Source organism: Musca domestica, unplaced genomic scaffold (genome assembly GCF_030504385.1).
Source record: "Musca domestica strain aabys unplaced genomic scaffold, Musca_domestica.polishedcontigs.V.1.1 12, whole genome shotgun sequence".
NCBI classification, from domain to species: domain Eukaryota; kingdom Metazoa; phylum Arthropoda; class Insecta; order Diptera; family Muscidae; genus Musca; species Musca domestica.
The window spans coordinates 12,941,753-12,963,969 of record NW_026712155.1 but is presented as its reverse complement, the minus strand read 5'-3'; the positions used below and the strand labels follow the sequence as shown (position 1 = coordinate 12,963,969).

The 22,217-nt window shown below is 34.1% G+C and overlaps 1 protein-coding gene across 2 annotated transcripts in view; it reads left to right on the top strand.

The window, feature by feature from the left end:
* Positions 1–22,217, top strand: part of LOC101901069 (TPR-containing protein DDB_G0280363) — a 103,724-nt gene that overhangs the window by 63,680 nt on the left and 17,827 nt on the right. For both annotated transcript variants that reach the window (XM_059118235.1, XM_059118237.1), the window contains exons 4-5: positions 9,613–9,835; positions 16,008–16,135. In XM_059118235.1, the coding sequence (XP_058974218.1) occupies positions 9,613–9,835; positions 16,008–16,135 (351 nt within the window). The remainder of the gene's footprint in view (positions 1–9,612; positions 9,836–16,007; positions 16,136–22,217) is intronic.

Genomic DNA, 22,217 nt, shown 5'->3' with positions numbered 1-22,217 from the left:
TTGACTTTGTTCCATTTTTTTATCTCAACCTTCATATGATAAATCCGATTTGGCTAATGTCAGCCCAAACGGAAACGGGACGTACGTTTCCCTATTTGCGGAACTCGGCTCCGATATATATATTTTTTTAACATAACCCTTCTCGAAGTAATATCATGCCCTCTATAACATGAGGAATTTACCTCGATCCCATCTCTATATAAATGCATTCCCAAATACCAATTTCGATGGCCCACTGTACCCTGTTTCACTCAGCTAAAAAACACAATCCGACACCAAATATTCAAATGAATTCATTTGAATGACTACAACACCTGTGCCTCTTGTAAAACATGACAAATGTCTTTGTATTCCGCATCACCAAAAAAACTCGCACAGAACATAGACACACACACACACATACACCGATACATCTGCAAATTTTGAAATACGCGTGCCAAATACACTCTGCTACGCTCCTCGCTTACATTAGCCTATTATTCGAACATTACCAACAACTGTGTCACAAGCGGTGTTTGGTGTTGGTGTCGCCGCCGTGTTTTGGTGTTTTCGGCTGATGATGTATGACACTCCGCGCTGGTGGATCAGATCACCGTTATTGTGTGTATGTGTGTGTGGAGCGCAGCGTCTACCACACCGACACGTGTGAATATCGTAAAATTTTAATTGGCATTACTATGCCAAAAATGAAACAAAACGAAACATGTTACAACATGACGGTATGTAATCAGACGGATTTTACGAATTTGGGTTGGAAGTTGGCAAGAGTTTTTAAAATTTTGCCTTTACTTTTGGGCTGGGGGAAAATTCTTAAGAAATTAAGAAAGTATGTTTCAAATGTTATTTTTAGACAATTCTTGGAAATTGCCGAAATATTGGAAACTTGAGAAGCTAGGAAAATAAGTATTAGATTAGGGGGGAAGGCAATTAAAATAGACCTCAAAGAAAAAATACATTTTTTAATAATAATAAATAAATTAATTAAAAAAAAAATTAATAAAAAAATTAGAATTACATGTTAACAAGTTAAACAGCTGTAAGTTCGGCCAGGCCAAACTTTGAATACCCTCCACCATTTGGAACGAATTTGGCAATTTTCAAAAAAAATCGGTGAATAATGAAGCTAAAATCATCAAAATACCGAATATAGTGATGTACTATTATATGGAGGCTACACCAATACGTGGACCTGCACAGACAATTTTCTGTCATAGGCTTTAGTATCTATTACGAACTATTTGACGTGAATACTGTCGCTAAAAACAAATACCGTTATATGGGGGCTATACGAAGACGTGGACCTGTACAGACAATTTTCTGTCATAGGCTGTAGTATCCATTACCAACTTCTGATACGAAATTTGAAACATTTCGTTTAATAATGTCGCGAAGTCAGCTTTGCCGACAGATGCATAACCTCAGCCAATGTTTGATTATTTTGATATATTTTGACTTGTGTTATGAATATTGAAATTGTTGACCCTATATGGCATAGGTTCCGAAGGAATGGCCCAATATTGTACATTTTGTATCAGACCTAAATAAATATGATGTAAATATAGCCAAACCGGTCAGGTTTGGACTATATCGAATATCTCCTTCACTTTATATGAGATATGTGATAAATTTTAGAAATTTTTGGAAAATTTAGTAGACGGAAGTACTCCATTTTCACACTTCATCAAATACAGTTAAAACCAATAAGGAAAAGTCAAAAGTCGGGCGGGGTCGGGACCCTACACCATTATGGATATTTAGTAGAGCTCCCGTAACAAAAATATTTATTGGAAGTAGATCATATCACCCATCAACATTTGGCTTTAGAGCAGCTATAATTTCGTTTCAGAGCGAAATAATACATGGGAGACTTATCCAATTCTGAATCGACTTTCCCTAAATATAAGGGAGACATTTTATTTTTTTTATACCAGCTAGCATTGCTATAGTGTGCATGATCTCACTTTGAGAAGGATTATATTAAAAAAAATTATATCGGAGCTGAGTTCCGCAAAATGGAAATGTACGTCCCGAAATTCTCTCAATTGCGGCTGATATTAGCCATTATTTTCACAATAAACCTGAAATCGGATTAAGAATATATATATATATATATATGGGAGCTACATCGAAATCTTAGCCAATCTCGATAAAATTTGGCAAAGGTATTTCCGAGCTCCATAAGATATTTGCCACCAAATATCATTGTTGTCGAATGCATATTACGAATGTGAGGGACTTAAAACCCAAATCGGAAACGGAAATCGGAAACATATATATGGGAATTATAGCTATATCTAAACATATGTTCTCCAAATTTGATATACTTGCTTCTAGACAGGATTCGATCGGATGTGCCAAAATTCAGATCTTATGGACTTAAATTAATCGGTTGAAGATATATACGGGAGCTATATCCACCGTCACAAGGTGCCCGAATGTTCCTCGGCGTTATTTTGGACCATTCCCGGCGAAGCGCTTGCTTGAGGTGGTCGACCCTTTGGTATTTTTTAGTGCCAACCTTACTTCCCAAAATACTCCAGACACAATAGTCCAACAGATAGGTATCCGGAGATTTTTTTGGCCACTGTGCGCTGGAAATGAAGTGAGGAACCTCATTTTGTAACCATTCTTGGGTGGTACGTGCTGAGTGCCACGGTGCTGAGTCCTGTTGGAATGTCCAAGGTCTGCGGCCAAAATGTTGGCTTTAATACATCCTCCAGAATATTTTCGCGATAATATTCGGCACGGTCGATTAATACGAGCAGAGAGCGACATTAATACGAGTAGAGAGCGGCTGTTATGGCTGTCCACACCATCACCATGGCCGGCGCTTGAGTTCTGGTGGCCAACCGAAGGTGCACATTTTCAGCTCTCTTTAGACCTCTTTGGCAATTAAACACGATCATTTTGTTTGTTTACAAACTGCTGGGCAACGAATGTTTTCTCATCGGAGACGGAGAAAACCAAATTCGGCAGTTCACCACTTTTGGCCAAGCGAAACAACTCTTTAGCTCTTTTGAGTCTATTTTCTTTCTGTTGCGGTGTAAGTTCTTGTACATTTTATAAATAATTTCAACGGCTTTACCCCGAGCTCATTTATTTGCCGATTGGAATATTGCGATATGTTCAGCTCACTAGCCATTTTTCGGTCACTGCGACACGGGTTTCGATCAAGTCGCCTCTATACTTTTCGAACCATTTCTCCTGATGTTGCTGTTTTCTTCCGTCCACTTGACCTTCACCCTGACGTCGTGCTACGCTACCAGTATCAGTATCAACGAGCGATGGTACGAGACACAAAAGATTTATTCAAATTTAAATGCTGGAGTGCCCTTACGGTAGTCACTTGTGGTTTTCCAGCCAAATATAAAGAAATCACACTATAACGCTTGAATTCCATCAGGAATAACTTTTTTTCCACGAAAATTCTCACCGAAATGCTTTTGTACGCTTATAAACAATATAACGAGCTGTCACTGGAATAATTTTAACAGCTGTCGGACGAGTGGCTTAGAAATGACAGCAGTCTGATGTTGGTTGTAGTTTTCCCATCTCACCCTGCATATGGGAGATATAGCTATATCTGAACCGATTTTCAACAAATGTGATGTCCTAGCTTCTAGACTAAATTCGGTCGGATGTGCCAAAATTCTGTTAATTTGGACTGATATTGGCCATTTGGAGCACAATTAACCCGAAATCAGTTGAAGATATATTAGAGCTGTACCTAAAACTGATTCGATTACCTTGGGCTAAACAATTATGTTTGCAATATTTCATCTCAATCGGATAATAAATGCGACCTGCAGTTTTTTCTCAAGTATGCACTGGCAGACGGACGGACTGACATGTGGGGTAGGTACCAGAAGTTGTGGTCCGATATCTACCATCTTATAACAGATATTGTGTTTTGATGGGAACATTGAGATGTGGCAACTCTGATTGGAATCGGTTGTTAATTTGGCGTTTTATGAGTTTCATGGATATTCAAAATTTGGACCCTTTATGAGAGAGGTACCAGAGAGTATGGACCGAAATATGCCATCTTCACAGCAGATATTGTGCAAGTATAAATAATGAGATGTGTAAAATATAAAGAGAATCGTATGCTAATTTCGGATTTTATAAACGTTTTGATTATACAAGACTTTGACTCTTTGTGGGTGAGTTACCAGAAGAAGTGGTCCGGTCTCTACCATCTCTATAACTGGTCTTGTGTTGATGAAATATTGAGATGTACCAGGTCTGAATTGAATCGGATTTTAATTTCGCGTATTATGAGCCTCATGGATATTCAAAATGTATATATGTATACCCTCTCTAGCCGTATGGCTGAAGGTATAAAAAAAATCGGGTCTCTTTTCGTGATTTTGAAAATGGGAAAATTTTCAGAGTTATTAGATTCGTAGCCATGTCTCCATATAAATATCGTTTCTAGAGCTTTACCTTCCACTGTAATCCAACAAAACTTAAATAACTACAATAATTAATTTAAATTTTTAATGGAAAATTTTAAATTCAATTTGTGCCCTAAAAATATAATTTGTTTTCCATCCTCTCCCATTCAAAATCGAGTCATTTATTTGTCTCAATCAATATCTTTGAAAAAGTTTCTATTTTTTTCTTCATTACGACATTCGAAACTAATCTCCAGGAAAAGTTAAACAAAGACTTTGTAGAAATGTAAGTGTGTGCCAAAGGCCATGTATTTGTATTGTTGTATTTTTTTTGTTGTTGTTGTGATATTGTCCAGTTTTGAAATTTAATGCCAACGGCTATTAAAATTTGAAAATAGACATTTTTTGTGTTTTTTGTAATAGGGTTTTCTTTGAGTTTTTTTTGTCAAATATGCCTTTAGGTCATGTATTTGTAAAGTTAGGGAAAAGAGAATAGAAAAGGGAAAATTTGTTGGAAATTCTTAAAATTTGGAATTTCATTTGAGTGAAGGTAAGAGAAGGGAAAGCAAATATTAAATCAATATTTCTTAGAATTTCATTAAATTTGAAATAGTTATTTTAGATTTGATATCCAATGGCGTAGTTCACTCTGGTGCTTAGTACGAAAAAATCAGGACCACAGAAGGCCGGGACGATCTAAGATGTTTTGAGGATTAACAAGTAAAAAAGCTGTAAGTTCGGGCGGGCCGAACTTTTAATACCCTCCACCATTTGGTATAAATTTGGCAATTTCCAAAAAAATAAAATAAATAAATAAAATAAAAAAAATCCTTTAAAAATTCAGTTAAAATCTTAAAAATACCGAATGTCTATACGACGACGTATACCTGCATAGGCAACTTTTGTCATAAGTTATTACAACATTTAAATGCGAAACTTGAAGAAACATTTGTTTATAATGTAGCTAAAATCATCAAAATACCGAATATCGGGGGGTACGGTATATGGGGGCTATACGAAGACGTGGACCTGCATGGCCCATTTTCTGTTTTCTGCTGCAGTATCTATTACGAACTTCAAATACCAAATTTGGAACGGTTCCGTTAAATAATGTCGCTAAAATCATCAAAATACCGAATATCGGGGGGTACGCTATATGGGGGCTATACGAAGACGTGGACCTACATGGCTCATTTTCTGTTTTCTGCTGCAGTATCTATTACGAACTTCAAATACCAAATTTGGAACGGTTCCGTTAAATAATGTCGCTGAAATCATCAAAATACCGAATATCGGGGGGTACCATTATATGGGGGCTATACGAAGACGTGGACCTGCACAGATAATTTTCTGTCTTAGGCTGTAGTATCCATTACGAACTTCAAATGCCAAATTTGAAACAATTCCGGTGAATAATGTCGCTAAAATCATCAAAATACCGAATATCGAGAGGTACCGTTATATGGGGGCTATATGAAAACTTGGACCTACATGACCCATTTACGAACTTAACCTGCCTACTGGCAAAATATACATGTGTGCAGAATTTTAGCCTTCTATCTCAATTTGTTCGAAAGATAGCGTGATTACAACAGACAGACAGACGGACAGACAGACAGACACACAGACAGACAGACAGACGGACATGAGATTAGTTTTTAAAAATAATTTTTTAGGAATCATTACCGACATGAATTGTCTCCACAATCCAAAATTGTTCGCAGGTAGTCCTTGAGAGAAAGTTTTTTAAGCTTTCTATTTTTAAACGTTGTTGAAAAAATCTTTAATTGATCAAGAGGTCCTTGAAAACATTGTTTAAAAATCCACTGTTTTGTTCAGTCCTAAAAAAAATATTAAAAAAAATCCAAGATTTTTGGTTGAAAATGCACCCTGGAAATTTATTTTTTTTAATACACCATAGGTGGTTTGGATATCCAAGGAAAGCTGTCATTGAACTCGTCAGGAATTCCTTTAAAATATATATTTTTTAATTGCACAGTATTTTGTTTCATGTCCCATTAAAAGTCCTTGATTTTTGGTTGGGAGGTGCTTTAAAAAATCCAAGATTTTTAATTCAAAAAAAAAAAAAAAAAAAAAAAAGATTTCTGGTAAGAAATTTAAAAAAGTCTATTTTAAAAATTCAAGATTTCTGAATAGGAGGTTCTTTACAAATATCTAACATTTTTGGTAAGAAGGTGTTTGAAAAAATCCATTAAAATTCTAAAATTCCTCGAAAGAAGATCCTTGGAAAAAAATCACGATTTCTCAAAAGAAGATCCTTGAAAAAAAAAATCACGATTTCCGGTATGAAGGTACGTAAAACAGTCCATTTAAAAATTCTGCTCAGAAATCATGCTTTCTTGTCAGGAGCTCCATTAAAAAGTTCGTTCAAAAATCCACTAATTCTGCTTGGAAGATCTTTGAAAATATTGCACTAAAAGCCGTGATATCTGGTTAGAAAATAAAAATAATAAAAATAAATATTACTTGTAAGTAGGCCCTTAAAAAAATTCCACGATGTCTTGTTAGAAGGTTCTTGAAAATGATATTTGAAAAATCGAAGATTTCTTAATAGAAGGTCCTTGAGGGTAATTCAAATAGTTCCTTCACAAATCCACGATTTCTGGTTAGAAAGTCGTTAAAAAAGCTTCTTTAAAAATCAAAGATTTTTGGATAGAAGGTTATTTAAAAAGAAGGTCCTTTTGAAAGTCCTTTAAAAATTGAAGATTTCTAGTTAGAAAGTCTTTAAAAAAGTTTTTTTTTTTTTCAAAATTCAAGATTTTTATTAAGGATGTCCGTAAAATGTTATTTTGAGAAAGCGACGCTTTTCCTGGAAACTTATTTATTAAAAAAACCGCTATATTTGGTCACGATATCCTTGACATTCTTAAGTCACTATTTTTAAATTGAAGATTTCTAATTAGAAAGTCTTTAAAAACGTTTTATTTCAAAATTCAAAATTTTTAGTAAGGATGTCCGTAAAATGTTATTTTGAGAAAGCCACGCTTTTCGGTTAAAAGGTCCTGGAAACTTATTCATTAAAAAGACTGCCATATTTGGTCACGATATCCTTGACATTCTTAAGTCACTATTTTTATTAGGAAATCAAATTTCTTAAGTCAGAACGGCCTCAAGAAACTTTTTTTTGAAAATTCTCGGTATCAGATCAGAAGTTATTGTGAAAAATATCCACGATATTTTTAAAAATTAAATTTAAATTCTAAATAAAAAAAACTTTTTTAGGGGTTTTGACCAACGTAATTTGTTTTTAATTTTCTAAAACCATCTTCATTATGATTTTATTTTTTTTATTTATTTTTGACGAACTATCCCTGGGATGAAAAAATATTTACACCAATTATTTTTAAAAAATATTAAAAAAATTGGAAAAAAAATGGCATCAAATTTTAAAATTATTTTTATTCGTAATTTCTGTTATCCTAGAGCCAACACCAGTAACTGGAGGGAACTTGTGTCGTTACCATATTCTTCAAGTACAAATGCCTACATTGATTTTTTTCAAAGAATATTTGGTTTGGATTATCGAAGTCTAAGTCGGGAATTTTTCCAAAGGATTTTGAAGATGATTATTTCGATCAATATTTTTCAACGATTTTTCTTTTGAATACTTTCCAAGGATTTTTCAAAAGAATATTATTCAAGGATAATCTCAATTCGAGAAGTTTTACAGATTTGTTTTCAACGACATCCTGAACCATAATAGTCGAATTGTTCGGGAATATTTTTTTAAGGGCTGTGGCGTTTTAAAAATATGGGTTTCATGGACTATCGAAGGATGTTAAGTGGATTTTTCACAAAATATGTTTCAAGGACCTTCAGATCCATATACGTGAGTTTTTTTTTAAGTAATATTTTTTAAGGATTCTGATCGTAAGGCTTGGATTTTTAAGGATCCTAATTGTGAACTTTTAGGGAATATTTCTTAAGGACCCTAATCGAAATTCTTGTATTTTGTACTGAATAATTTTTAGGGCCATAGCTGTGGATTTTCAAATATCATTTCCTAAGGACTATCGGAGCCAACATCTATCATAAGTGTAGTTGTAAGTTTATCAGAAAATCTAACAGCACTTAAGTAATCTTCTTTAAAAAATTGTACAATTTTGCCTCTGATAATCCTCAAGGAATATCAGTTTTTTAAGAACCATAATCCTAAAGACCTAGTTATGGATTATTTAGAGAACATTTTTGCAAGGAAACTAATTGGAATTTTTTTTTAAGAAATTCTTGTTAGAAACTTAAAGATCCTTAATCATGGATTTTTTTTAAAGAAATGCACTAAAGGATTTTCAAGGTTTTTGTTGGGAATTTTTCAAGGACTATCTTAACTCTAATCGCAAATTTTTCAAGGACTTGCTAAGCCATAAACTTGTTTTTTTTTTTAATGGATGCTTTTGAGGTATTATCTGAAGATTTTCAGTTGATTTTTGAAATAAAATTTTGCAAGGATTTTTGAGGATTAATTGGAGTATTTTTTTTTTAATTTTCTTAAGAACTTTAAGTGTGATTTCTTCGAAGAATATTTTCTTAAGTATCTAATTTCAAAAAATTATTCTTAAGGACCTTTAAAGCAAAGAAATCGTGAGTTTTGAAAATTTGCACGTTTTCAAGGATTATCAGAAGATTTTTTTGTGGACTTTTAAAGAATATATTTAAGGACTATTAAACGATTTTTCGAGGATTTCCAGTAATTATTTTTGGTGAAAAGAAATTGAAAAATTGCTGACAGTCTTTGGTCTGGTCCAAGGTCTGATAGTCCTTAAAAAAATGATGATATATTTTTGATTATATATAAATGATTGAAAAAATTATGATATATTTTTCAAGGACTATCAAATGTATTATTTGCGTGGATTTTTTTCACGGAATATTTGACAAGGTCTATGAACGCTGAAATCGTGTTTTATGGCCGTATACTTGTGATAGGGTGCGTATGATTGTTCAGATAACGTATACGCCCAATTGGCGTTATAATAACTGAAAATGGTCAATTTCCCAATAATGAAAATGAAATGAATATTTTTTTCTGCCTTTGAATTTAAATAAATGTATTTTTTCTTGACTTTTGTTAATAAAGTAGAATTAAGGCGATAAAAGTCAGATTGGCTCTGAGCTTCATTTAATTAACTCTTAAATATACTATAATCTCTGTTAAATCGTTAATTAACTCCCTATTATTCCTCCTCCATTTCAGATGCTCCTGCAAGTGTCCTGGGTGCGACATCGCGACATACATTTGCTCACCGTCGGCCGGTACACGTACACCTCAGATCAAAGATTTCGTGCCATACATCAGCCGCAGACAGAAGACTGGATTTTACAAATCAAATATCCGCAGCATCGTGACTCGGGCATTTACGAGTGTCAGGTCTCGACAACGCCGCACATGAGTCACTACATCCATTTGAATGTGGTTGGTAAGTATGGGCGAAGGATGAAAAGGATCAACAAGGATGGACACACATTTCAATTAATCCTTATGACAAACTTATTAATTATTGGAACAAATAAATAAATTAATGCGTTTGGCATTTGGATGATGATGATGATGATGATGAGGCTAGTAATTGCCATAAAATATTTCTCTGTGTCCAACGTAAAGCAATAATGGATTCAATTTGTTTGGCAGGATAATTTAAGAGAGCAAACACACACTCACATAGAGACAGATATCATTATCCGGCAATGATAATTGAGTGAATTTATTTGAATAAGGATTCCAATGGCATAAATCTTAAGGACCAGACAAATAAATTATTATCATTATTATTGTCCTTCGGATGCTTCTTCTATGCCTTCTTATTGCTTTTGTTATGTGCAAATTGAGATGAGCATGATTATGGCCAAGTTAGCCAGTCCCTTTTTTGTTTGATAGTCAAAATTGACTTGAAGTGGCAAAAATTCCAGCAGGTCCTATCATTAATGGATCCAGCCTCCAATGCAAAGGACGATGAGCATACAAATTTGCTGCAATAAAAACAGACCAAAAAAATTCAATAACGAATGTAATTTATAGAATATGAACAAAAAGAAAGAGAGTGGAGGACAATACGTAATTTGAGTATGTTGCGACATTTATTTACCCAAACACATAGCTATGTGTGCTTGAATTCCAAAAACTCCCACATACGTAAATTTATTGTCCCTGGACATGTATGCATGCAATTTTTCTATGTAATTCTGGCAATTTAAGTTTATAGCCTGTATCAGCAGGACAATTATAATAAAATATTTATTGGTTTTAATGTAATTGAAATGATTTAATTGAATTACATCGGAGATCACAAGCTGACCTTGCATGAATCTTAAAATGTTTTCAAGGAAGGTCAGCACGAAGTAGTTTTAATTGCAAGAGGTTAGCCAGGGGTAAATTAATTTTATCGTATTGAAATCAAATTTAAATATGTGGAAGATATATTATATTAACCAATAAATAAATTAACTTAGGTGTACATTAGTGCGTATGAGTGTTGTCACAACGTATACGCTATAGGGGCTGGAGAAATTCAGAGAATATGAAAAAAATAAGACAAAGATTTACAAAATAAGAATAAATATTTTTCTCGATTACTAGCAGAGCTAAAATTGTTACTGTTAAGAAAAAAGTATTTCCCTTAGCTGCAATGTTCCTTGAGGGAAACGCTTTAAGAAAACGGCTCTAACCGCAAAGATCTTTGATAGAACCCAAGAACTATAACCCTTGAAAAAAGAATCTTTAAACAATCCAATGTTATCCTTGAAAACTACTCTTTAAAAATCCACGCTTATTGTTCTTGAAAAAAATTCGTTACAAAAATCCACGACTACCCTTTAAAAAATCTACGATTATCCTTGAAAAAAAAAAAAAAAAACAAAAATTCAATCGGTTATCTTTAATTTTTTTTAGAAAATTCCAATATTATCCAATATTATCTAAAAAAAACTCACGATTATCTTTGAAAAAATAAATCCTTAAACATTTACGATTATCCTTAAAAAAATCCACGATTATTCTAGAAAAAAATATTTCTTGAAAAATACATGATTATTCTTAAAAAATCCACGATTATCCTTAAAAAAATATTTTAAAAAATCCACGTTATCCTTGAAAATACTCTTTTAAAAATCTACGATTAACCTTGGAAAATTTCTCAAAAAAACACGATTATCTTTAAAAAAAATTCTTTATGCCTGAAAAATATTCTTTAAAAAATCCACGATTATTCTTGAGAAATATTCTTTAAAAAATCCACGATTATCCTTGAAAAGCAAAATCTTTAAAAAATCCCAGATTATCCTTGAAAAAAAATTCTTTAAAAAATCCCCGATTATCCTTGAAAAAAAAAAAAAAAATCTTTAAAAAATCCACGATTATTCTTGAAAAATATTCTTTAAAAAGTTCACGATTATCCTTGAAAACAATTCTTCAAAAGAATCCACGATTATCCTAGAAAAAAATTCTTTAAAAAAATCCACGATTATCCTTGAAAAAAATTCTTTAAAAAAATCCACGATTATCCTTGAAAAAATTCTTTAAAAAAATCCACGATTATCCTTGAAAAAAATTCTTTAAAAATCTACGATTATCCTTGAAAACAATTCTTTAAAAGAATCCACGATTATCCTTGAAAAATATTCTTTAAAAAATCGACGATTATCCTTGAAATAAAAATCAATTAAAAAATTCACGACTATCCTCGACAAATATTCTTTAAAAAATCCACTATTATCCTTGAAAAAAAAACTTAAATAACTGCACGATTATCCCTAACAGATATTCTTTAAAAAATCCACCATTATCCTTGAAAAAAAATATATCCTTGAAAAAATTCTTTAAAAAATCCACGATTATCCTTGAAAAAAAAACCTTAAAAACCTTAAAACCTTAAAAACCTTATCCTTAAAACAAACTTAAAAAAATTAACGATTATCCTTGAAAGAAAATCTAAAAAATTCCAAGATTATTAAAAAAAATCTTTAAAAAAAATCCAAGAATATCTTAAAAAAAAATTCTTTAAAAAATCCTCGATTATCCTTGCAAAATATTCTTTAAAAAATCCATGATTATAATTGAAAAAAAAATCTTTAAAAAATCCATGATTATCCTTGAAAAAAAAATCTTTAAAAAATCCACGATTATACTTAAAAAACACTGTTTAAAAATCCACGATTATCCTTGAAAGATATTATTTAAATAATCCACGAAAAATATTCGTTAAAAACTTCACGATTATCCTTGAATAACAAAATCATAAAAAAATCTACGATAATCCGTGAAAAGAAAAATTCTTTAAAAAAATCCCCGATTATCCTTAAAAAAATCACGAGTATCCTTAAAAAACATTAAAAAATCCACGGTTATGCTTAAAAAAGTCACTAAAAAAATTCTACGTAAAATTCCACGATTATCCTTAATTTTTTTAAATCCAAATTTATACTTGACAAAATTTCTTTAACAAATCTACGTTTATCCTTGAAAAACAAATAATTAAATAATCCACAATTATCTTTGAAAAAATCTTTAACAAATCCACGATTATCCTTGAAAAAACATTCTTTAAAAAATCCTCGATTATCATTGGAAAAGAATTATCCTTAGAAAGATCTTTAAAAAATCTACGATTATCCTAAAAAAAAATCTTCAAAAAATTCGACAATTATTCTTATTTTTTTTAATCCACGACTATCCTTGAAAAAACCCAACGTTATCCCTGCAAAATTACTCTTCAAAAAATCCACTATTATCTTTGAAAACAATTCTTAAAAAAAAATTCACGAAAATCCTCCTAGAAGATCTTCAGGCTCTATGATACCTAGATATTCGCCTGGCTCTTTAATAACTCTGGAAGATCTTAAGGTTACTGGCTCTTGTAATCTTTTTGATTCCAGAAGAAGATCTTTACCTTTAGAAGGTATTCTGTCAAGGCCAAGGACTTTTAAATCATTGGCTATTTTTTTACCCTCAGCCATGTGACTAGAGAGGGAGGTTATATATCATTTGATACGGCCTAAACGTGTCTCATCGAAATAACGCTTTTCGACCCTGGGTCTCCTTGGACTAAATCCGTTTCAGAACATTTGGAGTCGATCTACCGATGTCCGTCCGTCTGTCTGACTGGCTGGTGCTCACGATAAATCTCTAAGGGAGTACTGATTTGGTCCAAACTTAGTTCATCGTAATATTATTGTCAAACTTAGATCGAGTTTGGAGGTGGGCAATATCGGTAAACTCCTTCTGATACCTCCCACACAAAATGCCAGCATTTTCAAAGCAAATAATTTACTGTACAGAAAGAGAGAGGATAATTCGATTTTGCTCCACCTTTGCATATCCTAATATTTGAATCAGAGCTAGGTCAATATCGGTTCACTCCATCAAGTATCTCCCCCACAAACGGTCAAAATTTGGAAAATGATAACCCTTATAAAATGTGATATAAGTGTCTGATTGTCTTTTAATTACACACATCACAGTATTTTTATTAACCCTAGGTCTGGTGTGAATATGGAATATATCGACCCACTCCTTTCGGTACCTCCCCCACAAAGGGTCAACATTTTGAATATTTATGAAGCTCATAAAATTCGAAATTAACATCCGATTTCATTCAAACTTTGCCCATCTCAGTATTTCCATCAAAAAGAAATTTGTAATAAATATGGTAGAGATCGGATCATTCCTTCTGGTACCTAGCCCACAAAGGGTCAACCTTTTTGAATAACCAAAACGATCATAAAAACCGAAATAAGCATCTGGTTCTCTTCAAGTTGCACACATCACAATATTTTTTATTATCCCAAGGTGTGATGTGAATATGGAATATATCGGTTCATTCCTTCTGGTACCCTACAGAGGGTCAAAGTTTTGAGTATCCATGAAGCTCATAAAACGCGGAAATAACGTTCGAATCCATTTAGACTTGATCCATTTCAATATTCCCATCAACACAAGATCGGACCACTTCTTCTGGAACCTCCCCCACATTGGGTTTAAGATTTTTTGAAAAAATAAAACGCTGAAAGAAACCTATATAAGCATCTTAATCCATCCATCTCGTCAAATTTCCCACACACAAAAATTTTTGCTAATACAAGATCTATTGCGAAGATGACACGCATCTGCCGACCGCTTCTGGTACCTCACCCACAACGGGTCACAATTTTTAATACTTTTATCTGCCATAACTTGCGAAACAAGTTAGCGATTCTTTACAACTTGCCATATCTAAATATTTCTCTTAACCAGAAATCTTATCTCAAATAAAATATCGGAAGTATCAATATTGTCAAACTGCTTCGGAACACACAACCCCTCAATAGTTTGAATAATCATAACTCAATGCAGGGAGTATATATCTTCCGGCAAAACCGACTATATTCTATTTTACTTCTTTTACTTTTTCCAAAATAAATAGAGCCATGTCTTTTTGTTTCCTGGAATAATAGGACTGTAGTTTCAAGGACAATTAGAGCTAAATTCTGCCTATTTTTTTAATGATGGTGGCTAATCTACCACCATTATTTTCTTTTTTAATTTTTTTTTGCATTAATGGAGCCGTGATTTTTGTTTTCTGGAATAATTGGACTGTAGTTTCTTAAATATTTTTCACCAACAATTGGAGCTGAATTCTCCGTATAATCTTCTCAAGGACCATCAAACGTGTTTGTCAAGGATTTCTGTAAACATTCTTCTATAGATCCATTTTAGCCATAGGTTATTTAAGTAGGTTCTTTTTTCGGATTCTGTTTTCTGTAATGATTTTCCACGAGCCATTACATTGACGATTTTTCAAGGATCTTTTTTAAGGACGACTTTAGAGTCCTGCGTTCTGGATTTTTTTTCAATAATCATTAATGCCGCGATTTTGGAAAGATTTTTGTGAGAGTCATCAGAACTATAATTTCCGCCACAGATTTTTGTCTGTGTCAATATTTTTTCCAAGGATTATTTCCAAAGAACTATTAGCTTAAAGAGCTAAGAGAGGCAATCAGCTTTTGCTGCTAGAATACCATCTGTGAAGGTCTTAGTCTATAGACTTTAGAAAACCAGCAGGCATTAAGACATCTGGATTGTGGTCTGGCTGTTAAACACCTCTTGAAGATCTTCTGTCCCTAGAATAACTCTAAAGGATATTCTGCTTTCAACAAATTTCTGCTTCGATATCATTTTGCCTTCAGAAGAAGATTTTCTGTCATTAGAAGGCCTTCTGTCAAGGTCGTGATTTTAAAAGCACTGACTATTAATAATATTATTTTTCGAGTTCTTGAGAAGCTTTTGAATGATATTATTCACGAACTATTAAAATATACGAATTTTTGTGAGATTTGTTTCTAAGATAATAAGAATCCTTTATTTTCTAAGAAAAATATTTTCAAAACACCATGTCGTCATAAATATATATTTTTTAAACTGTTAAAATCGGTCTTTGAATCTTAAATTTTCAGGAAATATTTTTCTATTAACCCATGTCGTATAAGTAACGACAACACTCATACGCCCAACACTGCATATTTCTGCTTCATTCAACTAAATTTTAATTTCTCTTAAACTCATTTGAATTTGCCTAACGTTATCATTTATTTTTTCTTCTCCACATTTTCTATTTGCAGAACCCTCAACAGAAATTATAGGTGCCCCTGATCTATATATAGAAAGTGGGTCAACTATAAATTTAACCTGCGTTATACTTAATTCTCCAGAGCCGCCTGCCTACATTTTTTGGAATCACAATAATGCGGTAAGTTTCAATGGCTTGCCGGGCCGTACAAAATGCCTTGGCAATATTTTAAATGGTATTGAGTGCTTTGTGAGAGGGAGTGGATGGCAGGATGGGTGGGGTGGGTGAGCTTGTGAATGGGTTGGTTGGTATGTGTGTGTGTGTCTTTGAGTGAACTTTTTTTGGATGTATGCAAGCTGGTGTGTATATTAGGGTGGAATGCAAGGGTAAGGAGATTGAAAATATGGAAAATAAAAAATGGTTTCTAATATCTGAAATATATGAAAACTAAACCAGGACTATTTATTTATCCTTTTGTGGTGTTGAAAAGGTATAGAGGAAAAATCTGCTTAAATATTCTTCAGTCAACTCCGGTTAAAGAAATCTCACCAATGTACCTATTTTAGCAAATTTATAAATATTTCCCATATCATATATTTTTATACCCTCCACCATACTATGGAGGGTATATTAATTTTGTCATTCCGTTTGTAACTCCTCGAAATACTTATGTCAGACCCCACAAATTATATATATTCTTGATCAGCGTAAAATTCTAAGTCGATTTAGCCATTACCGCCCGTCTGTCCGTCTGTGGAAATCACACTAGCTTCCGAACGAAATGAAGTAGGTTGATAAAATTTTACTCAAATGTGTATTATGTCTGCAGGACTTTTGGTATTGAAAATGGGTCATGTAGGTCCACGTCTTCGTATAGCCCCCATATAACACCGTACCTCCTGACATTCGATATTCTGTTTCTAAAGGACATATATATGGTCTTCTGACAGCCTCCTGTCCCTAGAATACCGTCTGAAGGCCTTTTGCATTCATAATATCTCCGGAAGGTCTTCAGGTTTTAGAAGACCTTATAAAGGTGTCCTGTCTTAATTAGACTCCTCGAATTTTTCCACTCCTTAGAAGAACTTCCCACGCTTGTCATCTCATATAAAACCTCTGGTCTTCTTTTCTTTAGAAGACATTTCCGTTTTTAGGAGACCTTTGAAAGTTTTCTGTTTCTAAAGGACATATATATGGTCTTCTGACAGCCTCCTGTCCCTAGAAGACCGTCCGAAGGTATTTTGCCTTCATAATATTTCCGCAAGGTATTCAAGTTTTATAAGACCTTATGAAGGACTTTTTTCTTAGTTAGACCTCTGGAAGGTCCACGTCTTCGTATAGCTCCCATATAACGGCACCTCCCGATATTCGGTATTTTGATGATTTTAGCGACATTATTCACCGGAGTTGTGTGAAATTTTGGTATTTGAAGTTCGCAATGAAGACTACAGCCTAAGGCAAAAAATTGTCTATGCAGGTCCACGTCTTCGTATAGCCCCATACAAGGTTACCTTCCGATATTCGGTATTTTGATGATTTTACCGAGATTATTCACCGGAATAGTTTCAAATTTGGCATTTGAAGTTCGAAATGAATACTACAGCCTAAGGCAGTAAATTGTCTGTGCAGGTCCATCTTTTCATATAGCCCCCATATAAAGGTACCTCCCGATATTCGGTATTTTTGATTATTTTAGCGACATTATTCACCGGAATTGTCTCAAATTTGGCATTTGAAATCCGAAATGAATACTACAGTCTAAAGCAGAAAATTGTCTATGCAGATCCACGTCTTCGTATGGTCCCCATATAAAGGTACCTCCCGATATTCGGTATTTTGATGACTGTAGCTACATTATTCACCGGAATCGTTTCGGATTTGCTATTTGAAGTTCGTAATGGATACTACAGCCTATGACAGAAAATTGTCTGTGCAGGTCCACGTCTTCGTATAGCCCCCATATAAAGGTACCTCCCGATATTCGGTTATTTGATAATTTTAGCGACATTATTCACCGGAATGGTTTCGAATTTGCTATTTGAAGTTCGTAATGGATACTACAGCCTAAGACAGAAAACTGTATGTGCAGGTCCACGTTTTCATATGGCCCCCATATAACGGTACCTCCCGATATTCGGTATTTTGATGATTTTAGCGACATTATTCGTCGGAATTGTTTCAAATTTGGCATTTGAAGTTCGAAAAGAATACTACAGCCTAAGGCAGAAAATTGTCTATGCAGGTCCACGTCTTCGTATAGCCCCCATATAAGGTTACCTCCCGATATTCGGTATTTTAATGATTTTAGCGACTTTATTCACCGGAATTGTTTCAAATTTGCTATTTGAATTTCGTAATGGATACTACAGAGTAAGACAGAAAACTGTCTGTTCAGGTCCACGTTTTCGTATGGCCCCCATATAAAGGTACCTCCCAATATTGGGTATTTTGATGATTTTAGCGACATTATTCCCGGAATTATTTCGAATTTGCTATTTGAAGTTCGTAATCGACAGAAAATTGTTTATGCAGGTCCAGGTCTTCGTATAGCCCCCATATAAAGGTACCTCCCGATATTCGGTATTTTTGATTATTTTAGCGACATTATTTACCGCAATTGTTTCGAATTTGCTATTTGAAGTTCGTAATGGATACTACAGCCTAAGACAGAAAATTGTCTATGCAGGTCCACGTCTTCGTATGACCCCCATATAAAGGTACCTACCGATATTCGGTATTTTGATGATTTTAGCGACATTATTCGTCGGAATTGTTTTAAATTTGGCATTTGAAGTTCGAAATTGATACTACAGCCTAAGGCAGAAAATTGTCTATGCTGGTCCACGTCTTCGTATAGGCCCCATATAACGGTACCTCCCGATATTCGGTATTTTTATGATTTTAGCGACATTATTCACCGGAATTGTTTCACATTTGGCATTTGAAGTTCGAAATGAATACTACAGCCTAAGGCAGAAAATTGTCTATGCAGGTCCACGTCTTTGTATAGGCCCCATATAACGGTACCTCCCGATAATCGGTTGTTTGATGACTGTAGTTATATTATTCACCGATTTTTTTCTTCTAAGTTTCGCATTTGAATATTGCAATGGCTTATGAAAAAAATTACCTATGCAGGTCCATGTCGTCGTATTGATCCTAATATAACGGCTACATTCGGTATTTCTAAGATTTTAACGGATTTTATTGTTTTTGAGAATTGCCAAATTCGTTCCAAATGGTGGAGGGTATTCAAAGTTCGGCCCGGCCGAACTTACAGCTTTTTTACTTGTTTGTAATTTTTTTATTAAAATTTCTTCCCGACTTTCTTCCCTTTGGAGACCCCATTATCTTATCCCAAATTTTTCTTGGCATTCCACCCCACTAAAAATCACTGTATGTGCACTGATTTTTTGTATCCTTTTTTTGTTTGGAATTATTTGTTGCCATTTTTTGGGTACATATCCTTTATGCACATAGTTGTGCAAAAAAAAAAAAAAAAAACTGACCGCCTGTGTCTGCATCGATATGCCTATGTCTGAGTGCTGTTGTCCATGTTTTTGTTTTTTTGTTTTGTATTTTTTGTGGATGGGCTATTTCACATAAAAGCCCAAACTAATCCTTTTTTATCGTTGCCTGCCTGTAAATCCTTGAAACAAGTTTTTCTTGCTATTTTTAATTTTTTGCTCTCACTCTGCCTCTCTCTCTCAAAGATTTTTTTTTTTTGAATTTCAATGGCTTCGTGTTTTGTTTTTGAAGGATTGGGGTTGGAGTGCGACACCGAATGAGAGCAAAATAAACAAGTGGAAGGATTACAAAGTCTGTTGGCTTTGAGAGTGTGTTTGAGTGGGAAGGCTTTGCCATGAATTCTAGGAATATTTTTGTTTTGGTCTAAAGATAGCCATAATGGTGATAATAATAGCAATAACAACAACAACAACAACAAAAACAACAATCTTTTTAGTGTTGTATTGTAATAGTTTTGAGAAAATTTTTCTCATCAATTTAATTTTATTTAATGACTTTCCTCCTTTTGACGTGACATTCTGAGATTTTTTTGTTGAAGTCTTTGAAGCGTGAGATAAAGGATAAAATTATTGTGTTATTGCATGTCCTTTTATTTAATAAAGAAGCCTTCAAAATGTCTTTTTGTGGAGGAAAGGAGGAAGAGGATGTATAATAAATTTTTTAAATAATTTCCTATCGATGTCCTTTTTGCTAATAAAATTAAGGAAACTCTAAGGAAAACCCGTTTTTCCTCAAAATCTTCTCCAGAAGAACTCTACTGTATCTTCTGTGTATACAAGTTTTTGGAAAGGTATTTTCTATTTCGAATACCTCCAGAAAGTCATATGACCCTAAACGACCTCTGAAAATTATTCTGGTTCTAGAAGAATCCTCGAAGGCCTTCTCATTCTAATAGTCTTTTATTAAAAAGACTTCTGAAGTTTCCTGTCTCTAGAAGACCGTCCGAAGGGCTTTTGAGGTTTTAGAAGACCTTGTGAAGGTCTTCTGCCACAATAAGACTTCTGAAAGTCTTAGAAGATGGTCCGAAGGTCGTAAGAAGACCTTATGAAGGTGTTCTGTCTTAATTAGACTTTTGGAAAGTGTCCTGTCCCTAGAATACCGTCTTTAGGTTTCAGAAGTCGTTATGAGAGTCTTCTGTCTTAATTAGACTTTTGGAAGGTCTCCTGTCCCTAGAAGACTGGCCGAAGTTGTTCAGCTTTAATAAAACTCCGGGCTTTCCGTTTTTTAGAATACCTCTGAAAGTTTTCTGTTTCTAAAGGACATCTCTATGTCCTGTTAATTTAATAAGACTTTTGAAAGCCTCCTTTCCCTAGAAGACCGTCCAAAGGTCGTTTGGCTTCATTATGTCTCCGAAAGGTCTTTAGGTTTTAAAAGACCTTATGAGGGTCTTCTGTCTTGGTTAGATCTCTGGAAGGTGTCATGTCTCTTTCGAAGCTTGCCAGCCTATATAATACACTATTTCTTCCGTTTTTAGAAGGTCTTTGAAAATTCTGTTTCTAAAGGATATTTATTTGATCTTCCGATTTAATAAGACTTTTGACAGCCTTCTGTCCCCAGAAGACCGTCCGAAGATCTTTTGCCTTTATAATGTCTCCGGAAGGTCTTTTGTTTTCAGAAGTCGTTATGAGGGTCTTCTGTCTTAATTAGACCTTTGGAAGGTCTCCTGTCCCTAGAAAATTGTTTTTCAGCCATTATAAACCTCCGGGCTTTACGTTTTTTAGAAGACCTATGGAAGTTTTCTGTTTCTAAAGGACATCTATATGTCCTGTTAATTTAATAAGACTTCTGACAGCCTCCTGTCCCCAGAAGACCGTCTGAAGGTATTTTACTTTCATAATGTCTTCGGAAGGTCTTTAGGATTAGAACACCTTATGAAGGTCTTTCGTCTTAATTAGACCTCTGAAAGGTCTCCTTGTCCCTTTCGAAGCTTGTCTGCCTTTATAAAAACTCTCTTCTTCTGTTTTTAAAAGACCACTGAAAGTCTTCTGTTCCTAAAAAACCTGAACTAGAAGACCATTCCAGCTTAGGAAGACCTCTGAAAGGTCTTATGGTTGTAGAAGACTTCTCGAAGTTCTTCTGACTCTAAAAGACATTTAGAAAAACTTCTGCCCACTTAAAGGTCTACTGGCTATAGAATCCCCTGAAATGCCTTCTGCCTCTATAAAACCTGGTTTAAGATGATGTCTGAACTTCTTCTGGTTCTGAAGAATATTCCATCTTTCCAAGACGCGGATGGTTTTCTGGCTCTGACATTTAGAAGGTCTTTTGGCTATATAAGGTCTATAGAAGGACTTTGCCCACAGCTGACCTCTAAAAGGTCTAATAGCTAGAGAAATCCCCTGATTATTTCTGAAGGTTGTAGTCTCTGAAGAGTCTTCTGCCTTTCGTTGACCTTTGGATGGTATTCTGGCTCTGAAATTTAAAAGCTCTTTAGCAAAACTTTTGTCCACAGCAGACCTATAAAAGTTCAAAGGTTATAGAAAATACATAAAAGGGTCCTCTTTCCCTATAAAACCTTCTTTTTTCAGATGATTTCTGAAGGTTCTAGTCTCTGAAGAGTCTTCTGGCTTACGAAGACCTCTGGATGGTTTTCTGGCTCTGATATTTAGAAGGTCCTGAATATCTTTTGCCTTTGAAGAGTCTTCCGCCTTTCAAAGACCTCTGGATGGTTTTCTGGCTCTGAAATTAAGAAGGTCTTTTGGCTCTAGAAGGTCTTTAGAAGGACTTTGACAAC